The following is a 15,873-nucleotide window of genomic DNA, read 5'->3' as shown; positions in this document are numbered from 1 at the left end:
TGGGCATGACTCTACCAGTCGGGGGCTAGTTTGCCAAGTCATGATCTCTTTAAGTGTAGTTTGGGGGTTGAAAGCCAGTTAGTTGCCTCTACAATAGCTGCAATAAATACATCTGAAGACTTTCTATATTGCTGGGTGCTCCTAGTTAATTTCACCACAACACCATAATTTCACCTTAATAGTCGCAATTAAAGGTTTGACTATAAGGTACATCATTGCACTTCCGGGAATGTTATTGGCTAAAGAAATGTATGTCTATTTTCTCATAAGCTTAGTCAGCACGGCACGCGCAATATGTCTTACAGAGTTGTCTCTTGGGTATTGATATGCAAGCTGCCTCTTTCACAAACAGCATACAAATACTGTAAATCCTCAGCTCCATCAATCCTAACCTTTTCTAATGGAATCAATTGGAAAGTTTTTGATTCAAGATCAAAAAGATCTTTAACATGGCATCAGAGTTCTTTTCAATTGTATGCTGATGGAGACAATACGTCATGGAATTACAAGGTAGTATGGACTTCAGGATCTCTGTCCAGCCTAATTTGATTTAGCAACTAAATGTTTCTACAATACCACATTAAACACCACATGTTTAACTTGATTAACAGCACATCCTTTATAGGATGATGGGATGAGCAACGTTATTCAGATAAGGATAACTTTAGTACAGTAAACAAGCTAGTAAGCAGCTCAACATAAAATAGATTAGATTTAAGATAATTTGGTTCCAACTGTCACAATTCTGGCTGTTGCAATCAACGCTTTGAAATGCTGGAACTGGGTTTTTCAATTTTTTTTAAGTATCGTGAAAGCTGGTAATGATCCCCATGCAAACAAACAGTAACCTCAACTTTACATAGTTACTTTACAAAAGTTGTACAGTATGCTTAGCAAAAAATGTTGTATAATATTTTCCTTTGGTACCTTTATGCAAGGAACTTATAATGATAAGCTGACAAGAAAAAGCTGATGTGTAGTCGACCTTTTTCATTTTGTCTCATGAGGTGGTCACATAATGAAGTATTTGTTGCTCCTTAACCTCCATGGAGAAACATGACCCCCGAGAAGGAGACTGTAACAAAATCAGTTCAGTAACAGTGTCACAGGATTGCCCTTCCCATCTGCCTGTGAGGGCAGTACTGTTAATCAAATTAAACATGTGGTGCGTCTCTGTCTGATTGAGGACGTCCTCCTGGCGATCCCCCTGAACTCCCTGCAAGTGCTCGCCGCCGTCGGTCTCCACTCGCTGCTCTTCCAGGTCAACATGAGGTTTGAGGAGCTGCTGAAAGAGGTGGGAGCCTTCTCCAGGTTCCAGGGAATGGTGGTGCTTCTCCTCTGCATTCCCAGAATCATCCTCCCCCTTCACTTCCTGCTGCACAACTTCATTTCTGCCGTGCCTCCTCACCACTGTGCCGACCCACCCTTGGAGAATGGCAGCGCTTTGGCTGAAGCAACTGAGGCCAGGATACTCGCGCACACCATTCCCCGGAAACCCGATGGCTCGCCCAGTTCCTGCTCTGCCTTTCCGTACCCCGTCAGGAACCTGTCCAACAGCTCTTCTGCTGTGCCCTGCCAGCACGGCTGGGTGTACGACCACTCGCAGTTCCACTCCACCACTGCCACGCAGGTGAGTTACGCCATGCTGCACGTTTCCATTTCATTTCCCTTCCCTCGGGTTCAAATCCGTTTTTAAAGGAATTTTTTTTAAAAAAAAGCTCCAGCAGGAGCTCCGTTCCATGTCAAATGGACACTGATTTTAGTCTGAAATGTAAAAGAATAAGGACTGTAAGTGAGCTAGGCTTGCAAAAAGAAACAGCAGTCAGTGTTCATTTGGGGATTGCTGAGACTGCTGTTCTCTCACTATCAGTTTTTGTAGTGTCATATTTAAAAAGATGTAGTCAAATGGAAAACAATCCTGGGAATTTTCCTTTATCCCTCATGCCCGATGCGTTTCCTGCTGGAATCACTCTGCTCTCCTCTTGTTAATTAAGAATTCCAGACAGCCAGAGAGTCTGCACTGGTGCTGTTGAATAGTGAATCTGAGTTTTCTACCTGACTAGACTTAAAGTAGTTAATCTTTCTGTGACATCAACACCTGTGGTTTTCTACTGAGTTATCATCATTGCCCTGGGCTGTCACAGTTTCAGGCTTCTGTATTTTAAGTAGTTTTTTTAACGCATGTTCTTGGAAGAAGAAATCTCTGCTGAGATAGAATAATGACCAACATAAGGCCAAGACACCCAAGCAGCAGCCTGCATGTACTGTAGGTGTGTTCCCAGGCAGAATAAAGGGTCTCTGTGAAAACCAGCTCTAAAAACGAATAGGACCATATGTACTGAGAATGTAGAACTTGCTTTCTACTACCATGAGAAAAATCTTGCTTGCTGGGGGCTTCCTTAAAAAAAGTTCTTTAAGAGCTGCCACCTGTGTACTGCACACAGGTAAACAGAGCTTGTCTGCTGAGATTTTCAAAGCAGCACGTTTCCCTCGACACTGTAATGTTGTCTTTGATTAAGTAATTGAAGTGAAATTATTCCAGACATTCTGTTATTTAAGTGTTTTTTAGACAAACAGCTTATTCTGAGTCACAGCTTGCTGGAGAGATGGATATTATGAGCACTTTTCCCCTTATTCACCACACAATCAATGAACATCACATGTTAGATGAGCCCGCTGAATAGTGTGTTTGTCTCTCGGACTATTTCGTCTGACGAAAGAGGGGCAATGTATGTTAACAAACTGCAGAAATTTCCTCTATGTTGGGAGCATGCAGCCCATCGTGTGTTACTTGAGGAACTGAGTTTGCTGTGACTATAAGAAAGAGCAGAACAATCTATGTTTTGACTGGCTAAAACAAATGCTGATACTGGATAGCACTAAGTAATGAAATAAAACTAAATGCTATTTACAGTATATTGAACTCATCTTGCAAAATATGGTTTAAAACTTTTGTATCTGAGCCCAGTATTTTATGCTTGTAGCCTTAATTTAGGTGCTAATAATTTGGAACAGATAGGTATGTAAAAAAATATTCCCTCTGGTTTGCCAGTAAAATTTGTACATGTTTTTCAAACCCAAAATAACTGGACATTAGGCTTAACCTGGCTGTGGATCAGAATTAACCAGCTCTGATTTTATTAAGTAATAGACAGCACTGTCGAGGTCAGGACAGGGCTACTGCAATTCTGCCAAAGGAACTGTAGAGGATTCGCAACTGCCTCCATGAATGCCAGCTACAATTACACTCCATTCTCTTATAATACTTCCCTATGGTTTGCAAAGGCAAGAAGGGTGCAAACTTTGAGAAAGAAAGGATATGAATAAAAGGAAAACTTGAACCGATTGTAAATCTGGGGATACAGGGGTTCCAAACCCACTGATGTTCAGGGGAAGGAGCTGTGTGAAGGTTTTTGTTGAAGGTTTACAATGCCTTCACAGACGTACTGTATTTAAATTGCCATTCCTTATGTCAGTCACGCAGCAGCCTTTACCAGATGAGTGGGCTGAAGCTGAATGCATGTGCCAATCATTTGGCATCAGTGCATATTCATATTGATGCACATCAAAAAATGTAAGTGCCTGACATTAGTGTGATATTAGTCTGTTTTTTTTAATTGCTTTTGCAGGTGACATTATAGCCTCAGTTTTCATTCTGTAGCAAAATTAGCCAGTGAATCTGCCAGTGAAATTATTCTTTGCACTTCTGCCATGTGAATGTCTGTTTTATTCAATCCACCTGTCAAAAAATGTAGTAAAATACACTTCATGTGAATAGTAAAATTCACAATTCACAAATGTCTGTGCATGTTTACTGGTTAGCAAATAGTTTGTAAATCGTGTCATTTGACAATGCTGACTACAATTTGCACTCTAAGTATGCGCTTGTATTCAGAACCCAGTGCTGCTAGCAATGTTAAGAATGATTCAATAAACCTCCTTTAATTTTTCACATTTGGGTTTGGTGACTATTATGTCTTTGTTTGAATGCATGGTTTTTCTTTTAGGTTTTGAACCATTTCTCTTTCTGCATTGACAGTGGGATTTGGTGTGTGACAACAAAAAACTGAACCAAGCTCTCGCGACATTCTTCTTCGTTGGAGTCACTCTAGGAGCAGTGATATTTGGCTTCTTGTCAGATAAGTACGTTTTCAGAGTCCTTCACTTCAGTCAATGGTGTTTAGGAATCCCAAGATTTTGACTTTGTGTCTTAATTCTTCTCTGTGTCTTTAATTGTTGTATATGTACAGTAGATAGCAAGTAACATAGTAAACACCTATGAATCTCGTAGGACTATTTGGTAGTGATAACTATAGAATTAAAATTTATTCATTATGAGTTTAACACTGCAAATCCTTTCAGAAATACAGCTGCTTATAGATTTCTGAACTCATGCTGAGCCTTATGTAAACAGTCTACAGTACATATTTCTAAACATGCTGGGGGTTATAGAAGTGCTGTACAGATTTCAGAACTCGTGTTGAACATTATGTAAGTGCAGTACAGAGATCTGGTTGTGCTTAATTATTGATATATACAGTAGGTTTTTTATATATCTGTGGAACATCATGTCTTTTTAACTTCTCAGGCTCCAGAAGGAAACATACTGTAATGGAAAATTTATAATGTCACGTATCAAATAAAGATGATTACTTAAGTAAATCAAATGTCATCTTTAATCAAAAGAATGTCGCTAGATGTGTGTTTTTGGAATCATTAACAAACCACCAGGAATAAAAATGACCACTGAATGATTTACCTACAGTAAGTCAGGTCAGTGTAATGACAAATATGTTTGTTTCATGAAACCTTTCAGCTGTTAAACTCCAGTAAAACTTTCCACCAAAGGACAATAAGTTAGTTTGTAACAACGTGCATTGTTTTCTTCTTTCTCATTAAAAGAAAAGAGCAATTAAATCTAATTAACCTGGGTTCTAGAAGCCTGACACAAGAAACAATAATTTACCTTTTGCTCAGTCTGCTTTTTCTCTGTTGAATTGTAACAGCTGTCAAGATAAAACTGGCTTCTGCAGTTTACATTTTCCTTGAAATAAATGTACATTTATACACAGATGGCATATTTTATGCAATTGTAACAGTATTTAAAATAAGAAATGCTCTGTACAGTATGTGACACAACTTTGTTCTCTGTGGAACACATTCATAACTGTCCATAAGACAGTCATAGTCACTGTGGCATAATCATGAGAACCAAAGACTGGACAGTATATTTACTGTACTGATCAATCTGGGTGCTACAGCATGCATACCTGAGTATAAAGTTGTGGATGTATTCTGCTTCTTTAGTGGAATCATGAATAACATCTGGAAAGGTTAGGTTACATCTGAGAACCCTAACAACATTTTCAGAACGAGTGGTGGTTACTCAAAGTGTACAGCAATACACAAATACTTCTAGTAAAAAGAAACTTTGTGCAATTTCTACCTTGAAAACAGTAGCCTTCATAAAGCTTAGTAAACAAACTGTAGGTGTCAGAGTGGGATTCAAAATAAAGACTCATACCATGCTTTTAATGACCAGAGGCTCCAACATTATAAGGGGATTTTATACATATATATAATATAGATATAAGGGGATTTGTCTTGCTGTGGAGAATGATGACTGTGATGAGTAGCTCCTGAGCTCACATTTTTCCTTCTGCTTTGTGTCTGAAGGTTTGGGCGCAAACCCATGCTCCTGGTCTCATTCGTAGCGTCTGCTGTGTTTGGGATAATCAGCGCTTTCTCTGTCTCCTATGTGATGTTTGCTGTAACACGGACACTGTGTGGTATTTCCCTGACAGGAATGTCCATCATTTCCATTGCCTTGAGTAAGTGAATTTGGTTTTTCTTATTCTGCCAAACATTAAGGGTGCTGTAGCCCAAATGTTTTATTATTATTTTAATTTTGACCTACAGGATTTCTGTATTTTATATGGTCTTTTCGGCAGGTGACTGGAAATTACTTAAGAAATTACACTAGATGAAACACGCATGTGATTTCCTTCCCACTTTATACTTTTTGTTATATTTAGACCTCTTCCACACAATACTGTATACAGTACATGGGGAACTAGAGGAACTAAAGGAGTCCTTGGAAACTGCCTCTCACCTAGAGGAATAAAAGCTGCTATTACATTTTGGACATTTTAATGACCAGCTCCAGTTCTGATTGGAGAACGTCTGTTCTTTTCAGTGTAGAAACATAAAAAGTTTAAATAATTCAAGGAATCTTCATTTATAAAACTGTATCTGCACCTGTTTGCTGATTAGTTGATAATCTTGAATCTAAGATTAAAAAAGGAAATGTATTTCTTAATACCAGCTTTCGTTCTCAAAGAGAACTGAGCTTGTCAGTGTCCTTGTTTTATTCATATCCAACATGTGGCATGTAAGTATGCAACTTGTAGTATAGCTTTTTACACAATCTTTCATAAGGGCAAATTAACTGGCAGTTCTTTCTCCAAAGTGTTGTGATTGGATGAAGAAATGATGAATTTCTTCCAGAATATCCAGAATTCAGCTCGACTGCATAGTTTTAACACACACCCTAACCTCCTTACCACACAAGGCGTTCCTTGTCAAATATATGTGTGTATGCACATGGATACCGACCATTTCTCAGAGCCCCTGGGGCCTGTAAATTTACTTCATTTTCATCAATAACATATTTTATTGAAATCACAATTCAAATTATTTGTACTTAAAGATGCTTATCTCAACATGGCTATAAAACAGAGACTGAACTCACTGTTCTTTCCATTAATAAGGTCATTCATTCATTCACAGGAACCCAAAGAACCACTGTTGTCTCTGCTGCTGATCGCTGATCGCAGCCAATGACCAGCCAAACCTACTTCTTGACACTGCTGACCCAGTTCTTACTGGTTTTCTTTGGGTGATGTCCTACACAGTTACAATGACTGCACAAGAGATGGCTGGGTAGGGCCAAGTGGTTCAGCTCTCCTGAGCACAGGCTGAGTTCTATGATCAGAAACTAGCACTTGGATAGTGTCTCCAGTAGCCTGGGACTGGGATTCCCAAAACAAGGGCACACAAATGGTTAAGGGCTTCTGAGTGTAGACTGGGATCAGTTGGCCAGGGCTCTCTGGGCTCTCCGCAACACAGGGACTCTTGGGATTGACAGGCTTCAATGCTATTGGTTAAGAGTCCGCCTCTTATCCAATCAGTTCTCCCCCGGTACAGGATACCTGAGGCGTGTAAAAAGGCAAGTGACATGAAGGCAGGTGGATTGGAGGAGTCTGCATGCATCACCTCATTCTCCACTGGGTGCAGTTGTGGGGGTTCACAATTGCGAGCAGGGATGTGAGAAACTGGCAATTCCAGATCTGATTAATACAGCAACATGTAATTGTTGATTTTCTGAATAAAAAGTAGGGGTAGGATATTAAATTCTGATCTGGTTTTAATTTTAAACTTCAAAGTGGGAGGCCATCTGCCTACAGTGGAGATGAGCTCTCATCGAAAACTCATATCCCAGGAATGGATGATTGGAAAGTTCTCAGCTTTACTCCCTCACACGTTTCAGAGAGCAGAAGTTAAAATCACCGCAACAGATGTAAAATGATATAAACATTTTCTCATCTTTTTTCCAGGTGTAGAATGGACTGATGTTGAGCATCGCACTTTTACTGGCACTATCAATGGCCTGTCTTGGACGGTTGGCAACATGTTGCTGGCCTTGCTCGCCTATTTCATCAGGGACTGGAGGCAGCTGACTCTGGCGGCAACGTCCCCTTGTCTCATTGCCATCGTTGCCTGGTGGTAAGAGCAGCGGCTGGACAAACATTTCATTGCCAGCAACAACTGCTGCGTGCTGTATTGTTGTGCATTTGATAAATAAACTTTGATTTGAACAAACCAGCATGACCATTTTCACAGAAGCGGTGATCCGAAACAGTCTGCAGTTCTCAGCAATCCAGCCTTTGGCCTTCACTGGAGCAGCTGAGGCCCTGTCTTTATGTGAACGAGAGTCAACCGAAACAAGGAATGTTGCAGTCAAAGTCATGTTCTAAATTGGTGCACTGTGGCATGATATGGTATATTTATCTGAGCACTTCTTTCCACTCTCACAGCACTGCAGTTTGCAGTATTAAAACTGGAAGAAAGGAACAGCCGTAATGGCTGATTTTCATCTTCTCGCAGGCATGGAAGGGGCAAAGTGGAAGCTATGTATTGCCTTTGGTGCTCAACGGGCGCTGCACCTCCTCTGTGAGCTTTTCAGCGTGTTTGCTGTAGCTCCCCATGACAGTTATGGTTTCAGCAGTTCCCACATCTCTAACCCTAAATCTAAACAAATCCTACTCAAGGGTAGCTGCCAATAATCCCGTTGTCCCAAAATTATCATTAGAAGGCTTGTATCATGATGCCTATAACCCCAATAACTGCTTAAATAACTACTGCTTTACCACAGCTGGAGGCCTTGATTGAGGAAATACATTCAGTAGTTCTGTGTGTGAATAGTCTGAGATACAGCTTTGCTTTTAACCTTCTTAGCTGAGGGAATGAAAGCAAGACCATAAGGATGGTAGGAATAAACCAAGGAGCTGCTGCATGGGTGATGACAAGCCATAGTGAGCTTGACTAGTACTGAATTCACACTTAACTAAGCATGCTGCAGGATGAACTCCTCATTCAAGCCTTTTTTCAAGCATTACAATAGGTGATCCTATCTGATACCCTTGGCTATCTGATACTCTTGTGTGATGGTACAGTACATAGTTCCCTCTGTGTTTATCTTCCCAGGTGGATCCCAGAGTCTGCAAGATGGCTGTTAGCTAATGGGAAAGCAGAGCAGGCTCATAAGTATCTGTCTCAGTGTGCAAAAATGAATGGCAAAGAGGGGTCATCCTCCATGATGAACACAGAGGTAAGTGATGGACACAGACTGCAGCAGCTATATGTCAAATGTGAATCTGAATGACAATGACTGCAGCCATAGACAATAACCTCAATGCCATGGTTCTTATGCAGCTACCTAGTTCCACTTTTGGGTAATCATGTTATGCTCTTTTGAAATTGCTTCCCAATTTTCTGTGTCTGTGTTTGGTTAGGCACTGAGCAAAGTAACGATAGCAGAGGATTCCAACACAACCTATTCCTACTTGGATCTGGTCAAGACGCCGAAAATGAAAAGAATTTCTCTTTGTTGTGGACTTGTCTGGTAAGAACAGCATGTAAACTTCTGTCTCTTCCCTTAATTAACAACACTCCTGCAGTTTTCAACTCCTGTGGCAACTCCACAGTTGGCAGCAGGCAAAACCACAGTCCCGAGGAGGAGCCAGCTGGTTACAGATTCACAGACTTCCTTACCTCAGTATCGATCTGAAGGGAAAAAGGTATCTTTAGCAACCCTTTCAGGTGTGAAGTAAAGCTTAATAATATAAGATCATCATATTTTGTTTTAAAATTAACAGACCTTAAATCAGAAATGACCTTTTAGAACTAACCCCTCTCACACACTGTATTTTACTTTTAGAAACTGTCCAGGAGTACCAATGGCTCCTTCAGTGTCCCCACAATGTCACACACAGCCACAGCTCTCTCAATACCTCCAAAGCACAGCGGCTGTGTGCAGAGTGCAGGAATCAAGGCTAGAGGCTTTCAGTGGACATTTTTAATTGGACTGTTTTTGAAAGAAACTTTGCTCAGTTGCATTTTACCAGCACCTGGCTGAATTGTTTCCAATCCAATTGCGTTAATTTAATTTGACCTTCTTTCATTTTTTTTTTGGTTTCATAGGTTTGGAGTTGCTTTCACATATTATGGCATCAGTTTCAAAATCACAGGGTTTGGTGTCAACATGTACCTCACACATTTTATATACGCTGCAATCGAGGTGCCTGCCAAAGTTGGTACCTACTTTGTCCTTGATGCAATTGGGCGAAGAAACGGCCAGGCGTGGTCCCTTATTATCACAGGAATCTTGATTGGAATTAATACAGCCATCCCTACAGGTAACAGAAATAACATAGCTGTCCTACAAACATGACGTAATACCAATGCAATCTGTTACGTCTCATTAAAGAGAAAGGCTCTGCTATCCTATACAAGTAGTGACCTTATCAGTTGTGTCAAATTGTATTTTTATATGACATCTGTAGCTGGCTGGAACCAGATTATTTATTTAGAGTAGGAAGAGTTTGTTTCCACTGATTGCTTCCATGTAAAAACCGGTTGTGGTTTTGTGCTTAAAAAAACACAAATCTCCCCTTGAAATTCAATTTGCACCATAGGACACAAAGAAAACAAAGATTTTGATTATGAATGAAAATTAAATGTAAAAATGCTTTGTCCCCATCCTGGAAAACACACAGCACTGCTGATGGTTTGGTTGACTTGTTTAGCACTGTTCAGAAAAATAAAACCTAGTGTGTACACAACTAAATATGTTTCAGTATTTCCTCCTTGTTCGTTCTCAATTTTTTAGACAATTTGCACAGTTGCAAAATGTTTTGAATGAAAAGTTCCTTCTGAAAGAATGCATCGTGAAAGAACAATATATTTTGTAACTCCATAACTTCCCATTTCTTTCCAATAACAAAATAACACACTGAAATCGTAAGAATGTTGCAACTTTAAATTTTTAATGATGTTTATTGTAAAGACATACAATACAACCCATTTATCTTTCTCTACTTTTGTAATGTCAGATTATTTTAATAGCCTTATTCATGTGACAGTCTTCAATTCTCTTTAAATTTACTATAATACTTTTCTGGTGACACTGAATTCCATTAATATCAAAATTCATAAGGAATTCACAGAATGCACCCTTTGTCTTACATTGGATATTCCACAGCTATCTGTTCTAATTTAATAATTGTAAGCGCTCTGGAAATACTTTAGGAAAAGCTACGCTTTAATGGATCGCCTTTGTAATATTTAGTATAAGATATTTAATAATACATCTTATTTAATAATATTATTATTATTATAAACCTAGAGCTAAGTGGGACCATGCTGGGTTCTCAGAGCACGCTTCTTCCTTCCTCAGATCATGGGCTTCTACGTACAATCATAGCAGTTCTTGGAAAGGGCTTTTCAGAAGCTGCATTCACTACAGCGTTCCTCTACACCACTGAGCTGTACCCCACCGTCCTGAGGTAAGAACACACCATTGCAATCAACTGCTTACAGTGTGTTTTGAAGCAGTCATGAGTCCTAATGAATTGATTGCTTTGGGCTCTATACAAAGTTTAAATACTTGTTTGTTCAAATCTCATCTTCCTGCAACTCACAACTGACAACCCCCTGAAACTAAGCAGGTGTGAGCCTAGTTGGTGCAGAGATGGGAGACCTCCTGGGAAAAAGTAAGGATGCTGTTGGAAGTGGTGTTAGGACCAGTAGTGGGCGCTCACCCTGCAGTCTGTGTGGGTCCTAATGCCCCATTATAGTGATGGGGAAACTATACTGTAAAAAGGCGCCATCCTTCAGATGAAATATAAAACCGAGCTCCTGATTCACTGTGGTCATAAAAAATCCCAGGGCTTCTTGAAAAAAGTTGGGGTGTATCCCCAGCGTACTGGCCAAATTTCCCGTTGGCCCTTACCAATCATGGCCTCCTAATAATCCCCATCTATGGATTGGCTTCATTACTCTGCTCTCCTCCCCACTGAGAGCTGGTGTGTGGGGAGCGTACTGGCGCACTATGGCTGCCGTCGCATCATCCAGGTGAGGCTGCACATTGGTGGTGGTGGAGGGGATCCCCATGACCCATGTAAAGCTCTTTGAGTGGAGTGTCTAGAAAACCTCTGAATAAGTGTAAGGAGTTATTATTATAATTTCTGTCACACAGCACTGGAGCTTTGTACTCTGAGAACAGGAAGTATTTTGGTACACTTTTATCGCAATTTTGTTAAAGGGTGGTAGGGGTTTGCAGCAAGATACCTGGCTAGTTCCAATTTCTAAACATGATCCTGGTTCTAGCTACTAGAAATCAAAGGAGCCAGACTGGCTTAAAGTCCTCCTCTCGTTTCCAGACCTTTCTGTGTGTTTAGGGTCTTTAAAACTCTTGTTTCCCACGGGCTTTTCTGCAATGCTCAGTGATGTGTATGAGTGCTCTCCTTCTGTGAGCAGGCAGTGTGGTCTAGGTTACACATCCTTCATGGGCCGGCTGGGGGGCTCGCTGGCGCCGATGATCATGCTCCTGGAAGACGTCTGGACCTTCGCACCTTCCCTGGTCTTTGCGGGAATGGCTGTTTTCTGCGGGTGCATCGTATTCCTGCTGTCCGAAACTCTGGGCATCCGACTGCCGGAGACAGTCACCGACGTCGAAGAGGGAAGGTACTTACAGTTCAAGAGAAGCCTATTATTTGCAGCAATTCTGCTTATGCTCATGGAAACGTATCCTTATCTGCTGTGCATGGGCAGGATGTGAAGAGTCTTTTTTATATTTTTGATTTCCTATTATAAAGAAATTGATATTTCTCTTCATTACATGCAGTCAGACAAGTATCAAACTATTGCAGCAAACAACAGAAATCAGAATACCATTCGGAAATGTCTATCTTTCTATATGAGAAAGGAAAGGATGATTTGATGTTATACAGAAGATCTAAATGATTGATAAAGCCCTCCAACAGCTGGTTAGAAAGGAATGCAAAAAATGTTATGAGTTACATTTCTTTCTAACAAGCTGAAGAAGTTCAGTAATTGTTTGCTTTTAATTTATCTGTTCACTGCAGCCCAACCTATTATCTGTCTTTTCACCTGTGTATTTATCTGGTAGTTTAATACAAAATGTTTTTTTTTTTTTACTTTTAGGCATAAATCTAATACTGAAAGCCAGACAACTTGTGAGAATCCTAATGACATAAATTTATTACCAATGACCCCAAATGGAACTGAGAGAGGATAAAGGATTTGTATTACCCTGGAAGTTGGCTTTGATCCTGGGCCAACTGGGTATCACTGGAATGAAATACCCTTGGCTTTGTCCTGCAGGACTGGAATAATGAATGCCACTTATATTCAGTCAAGTCATGTCTGTGTGTGCTCTGAAGCTTTCCACTACTGATTAGGATCCGTAAAGGGACCATAAAGACTCTGGTATCATTAACTCTGGTATCCTAGCTGAATTCCACTCTGGGCTTGCATTATCTGACCTCTCAAAAGTTCCCCACTAATTCAATTAGTGAAGCAGTTCATCGGTTCTGCCCTGATCTACTGTACCGTGGAGCTGCTGGTGCCGAATGACTGTTGTAAGTCACCCAGGTCAATTTCACACTTCTGTGGATGGTTGAAGTGAATCTCCTACAACGTAAAATGCTTTGGGATCTTTTTGGATGTAACTTCTATATAAATGCAAAGCATTGTTATCTATTTGTCAGTTTAACATTCAGGAAGGTGAATTTCTGGCAATCATGGAACATAAATGCTCAGTCTACATTTCAGCCAATTGGTGGGATCTGCCTTCAGTTAGCACACTCCACTAATGGCAGCTATTCCTTTTCCTAAGCACACTTTTCCCAACAATTTCCAAATCAGAATATGAAAACAATTGACATATGTATAACACCTTCACAGCCCCAAACTAGAGAAGAAAACATAGCAAAGAAGATGGGTTCTACTGCATATATACAGGATAAAGCTATATATCTATATCCATAAAGACAGGAAACTAACTCACAACTTTAAATCCATTGAAGGTGCTAAGCAATAAGTTCTTTTAAATACTGTATTTAGCTTTTTTACTTCTTAAATAACCTGGAAATTATCTTGAAATGTTTCTTTCTACAGTATATAACTAAGATTACAATAAAAATGTTTAAATACTAAAGTTTATGTTTAACTACTATCTTACTGTCTAAGAAAAGGAAGTTTTAATGTTTAAACAAACAGTTATTTCTGGTCATTTTGCCATTTTCTAGATCTTATTTAGCTGTTTAAAATTAAGCTATATATCTATATCCATAAAGACAGGAAACTAACTTACAACTTTAAATCCATTGAAGGTGCTAAGCAATAAGGGCTTTTAAATACTGTATTTAGCTCTTTTTCTTCTTAAATAACCTGGAAATTATCTTGAAATGTTTCTTTCTACAGTATATAACTAAGATTACAATGAAAATGTTTAAATACTAAAGTTTATGTTTAACTACTATCTTACTGTCTAAGAAAAGGAAGTTTAAATGTTTAAATGTTATTTCTGGTCATTTTGCCATTTTCTAGATCTCATTTAGCTGTTTAAAATTAAATTCAACCATGGTGTGGGGGCATTACATAATTTTAAACTTTTGCACCACATTCAAAGTTTCCTTTTCTTTTTCTGTTAATTATTTGTACATAACAATTAAACCAGGTTCTGTCCAACATTTGTTCTTCTTTCCGTCATCTACCATAATGTATTCAAGACATTACCCAGGACAAGCTCTTCATGTTTATGTTTTGATAAAGAGTAACATCACAACGTGAGCAGCACCTGGCACCACAGTGGGTCAGTCGGATGAAAGGACGCCCCATTCCGCAGGAAATGTCCCAAAAGGCATGGAGCCAGCCCTGGTGTTGCAGTTGGCTGCTGTCAAAATGAGTGGTATGAACTTGACAGAGGTGGTTTCAAATATAGAGAGGAAGCATAGGGATGTTGGGTACATGTGTCTGCCCATTCAGCCACAAGTATTAGATTCATTAGGTGTTGTCATGTCATGTCATTTGCCAAAGCACTTTATACCATGTGGTTTTGCGGGAAGCCGGAGCCTACCTGACAAAGCAGCGAGCGCAAGGCAGGGTACACCCTGGACAGGACGCCAGTCCATTGCAGGGCAAGTGCAGGCCAATCATACATGGGGACAATTTAGAGGCCATGGTAAACGCTGAGGCAGGAAATTTGGCCCAGACAGCGGGATAACTCCCTACTCATCAAGAAATGGGATCTTTAATGACCACTGAGAGTCAGGACCTCGGTTTAACATCTCACTGAAAGATGACGCCCACTACAGTATAGTGTCCCTGTCACTATACCAGGGCATTAGGACCCACACAGACCGCAGGGTGGGCGCCCCCCACTGGTCCTACTAACACCAGTTCCAGCAGCAGCCATAGCTTCCCAGGAGGTCTCCCATCCAGGTACTGACCAGGCTCACACCTGCTGAGCTTCAGAGGGCTGCCAGTTAAGAGCTGCAAGGTGATATGGCTGCTGGCTTCGTTTGGTGTTGTTTCAGATGATTATTAAGTACAATTACAATTCAACCAGTACAGGCTTTCAGCAACTTTATGTCCACATGCATTTGTAACAATACTTCATAGAGTTAAGGGATTCAAGGAATAAGGACCCATCAGGCAGTCCAAACCATCACAGCCATCTGTTTTAACAGGAACAGCAAAAAAATACATACTGTACATATTGTACGCAGCAGTCTTCTGTGTCCCCTATCCCAGACTCTCTGTACCTCTGCAGGGCTTCCATATTTAACTCAGGTCTGGTGACACCTGGAGGAGAGGGGCTTTTAATACTAGTGGTAGTCCATAGGGGCCAACCAGATGAATCTAGAAACATTTATGCTGCCCCTCTCTCCACATGTGCACAGGTCTCCTGATATCAGCCCTACCCCTGGGATCAAATCCATAGCCAGACAGAGTCTACTGTGGCACCAGCTTTAGTGGATTATAGTTAACTAGTGCCTATCCATATAGGCAAAGGTCTTGGCCATACCCTAGAGAAATGCCAGTCCTGCACAGGGCACACATGCACTCATTTACTCCCAAACAATTTTTATTCCCTTTTGTCGTGTGTCAGGTTAAGTAGGACTCTGTGACTCTCCTTTGGCCACAATTTTCTGAAGCAAGCAAAATACCTAGTGTCTCTTAACTTTTCATTCGTTATAAGGTTATGATAGAACATACATATTTACA

The 15,873-nt window shown here is 40.3% G+C and overlaps 1 protein-coding gene across 1 annotated transcript; it reads left to right on the top strand.

The window, feature by feature from the left end:
- Window positions 1-1,177: 1,177 nt before the first annotated feature.
- On the top strand, window positions 1,178-14,334 carry LOC148646058 (solute carrier family 22 member 7-like). Its single transcript, XM_088610022.1, has 10 exons — window positions 1,178-1,630; window positions 4,040-4,143; window positions 5,677-5,831; window positions 7,617-7,785; window positions 8,767-8,890; window positions 9,075-9,184; window positions 9,763-9,977; window positions 11,018-11,126; window positions 12,100-12,306; window positions 12,787-14,334. Exons 1-10 carry the CDS (start codon window positions 1,268-1,270, stop codon window positions 12,878-12,880), a joined length of 1,650 nt encoding a protein of 549 aa, XP_088466148.1. The 5' UTR covers window positions 1,178-1,267; the 3' UTR covers window positions 12,881-14,334.
- Window positions 14,335-15,873: the final 1,539 nt, after the last annotated feature.

This window comes from Lepisosteus platostomus, chromosome 17, assembly GCF_059453375.1.
Source record: "Lepisosteus platostomus isolate fLepPlt1 chromosome 17, fLepPlt1.hap1, whole genome shotgun sequence".
In the NCBI taxonomy this organism is placed as follows: Eukaryota; Metazoa; Chordata; class Actinopteri; order Semionotiformes; family Lepisosteidae; genus Lepisosteus; species Lepisosteus platostomus.
Note: the sequence above shows the minus strand (reverse complement) of the source record. Positions and strands in the feature narration are given on the sequence as shown.

Coding starts and splice junctions, on each gene's coding strand:
- LOC148646058 (XM_088610022.1), top strand. CDS start 1,268: ATGAGGTTTGAGGAGCTGCTGAAAGAGGTGGGAGCCTTCTCCAGGTTC. Junction 4,144..5,676: donor TTTGGCTTCTTGTCAGATAA/GTACGTTTTCAG, acceptor TTGTGTCTGAAG/GTTTGGGCGCAAACCCATGC. Junction 7,786..8,766: donor ATTGCCATCGTTGCCTGGTG/GTAAGAGCAGCG, acceptor TTATCTTCCCAG/GTGGATCCCAGAGTCTGCAA.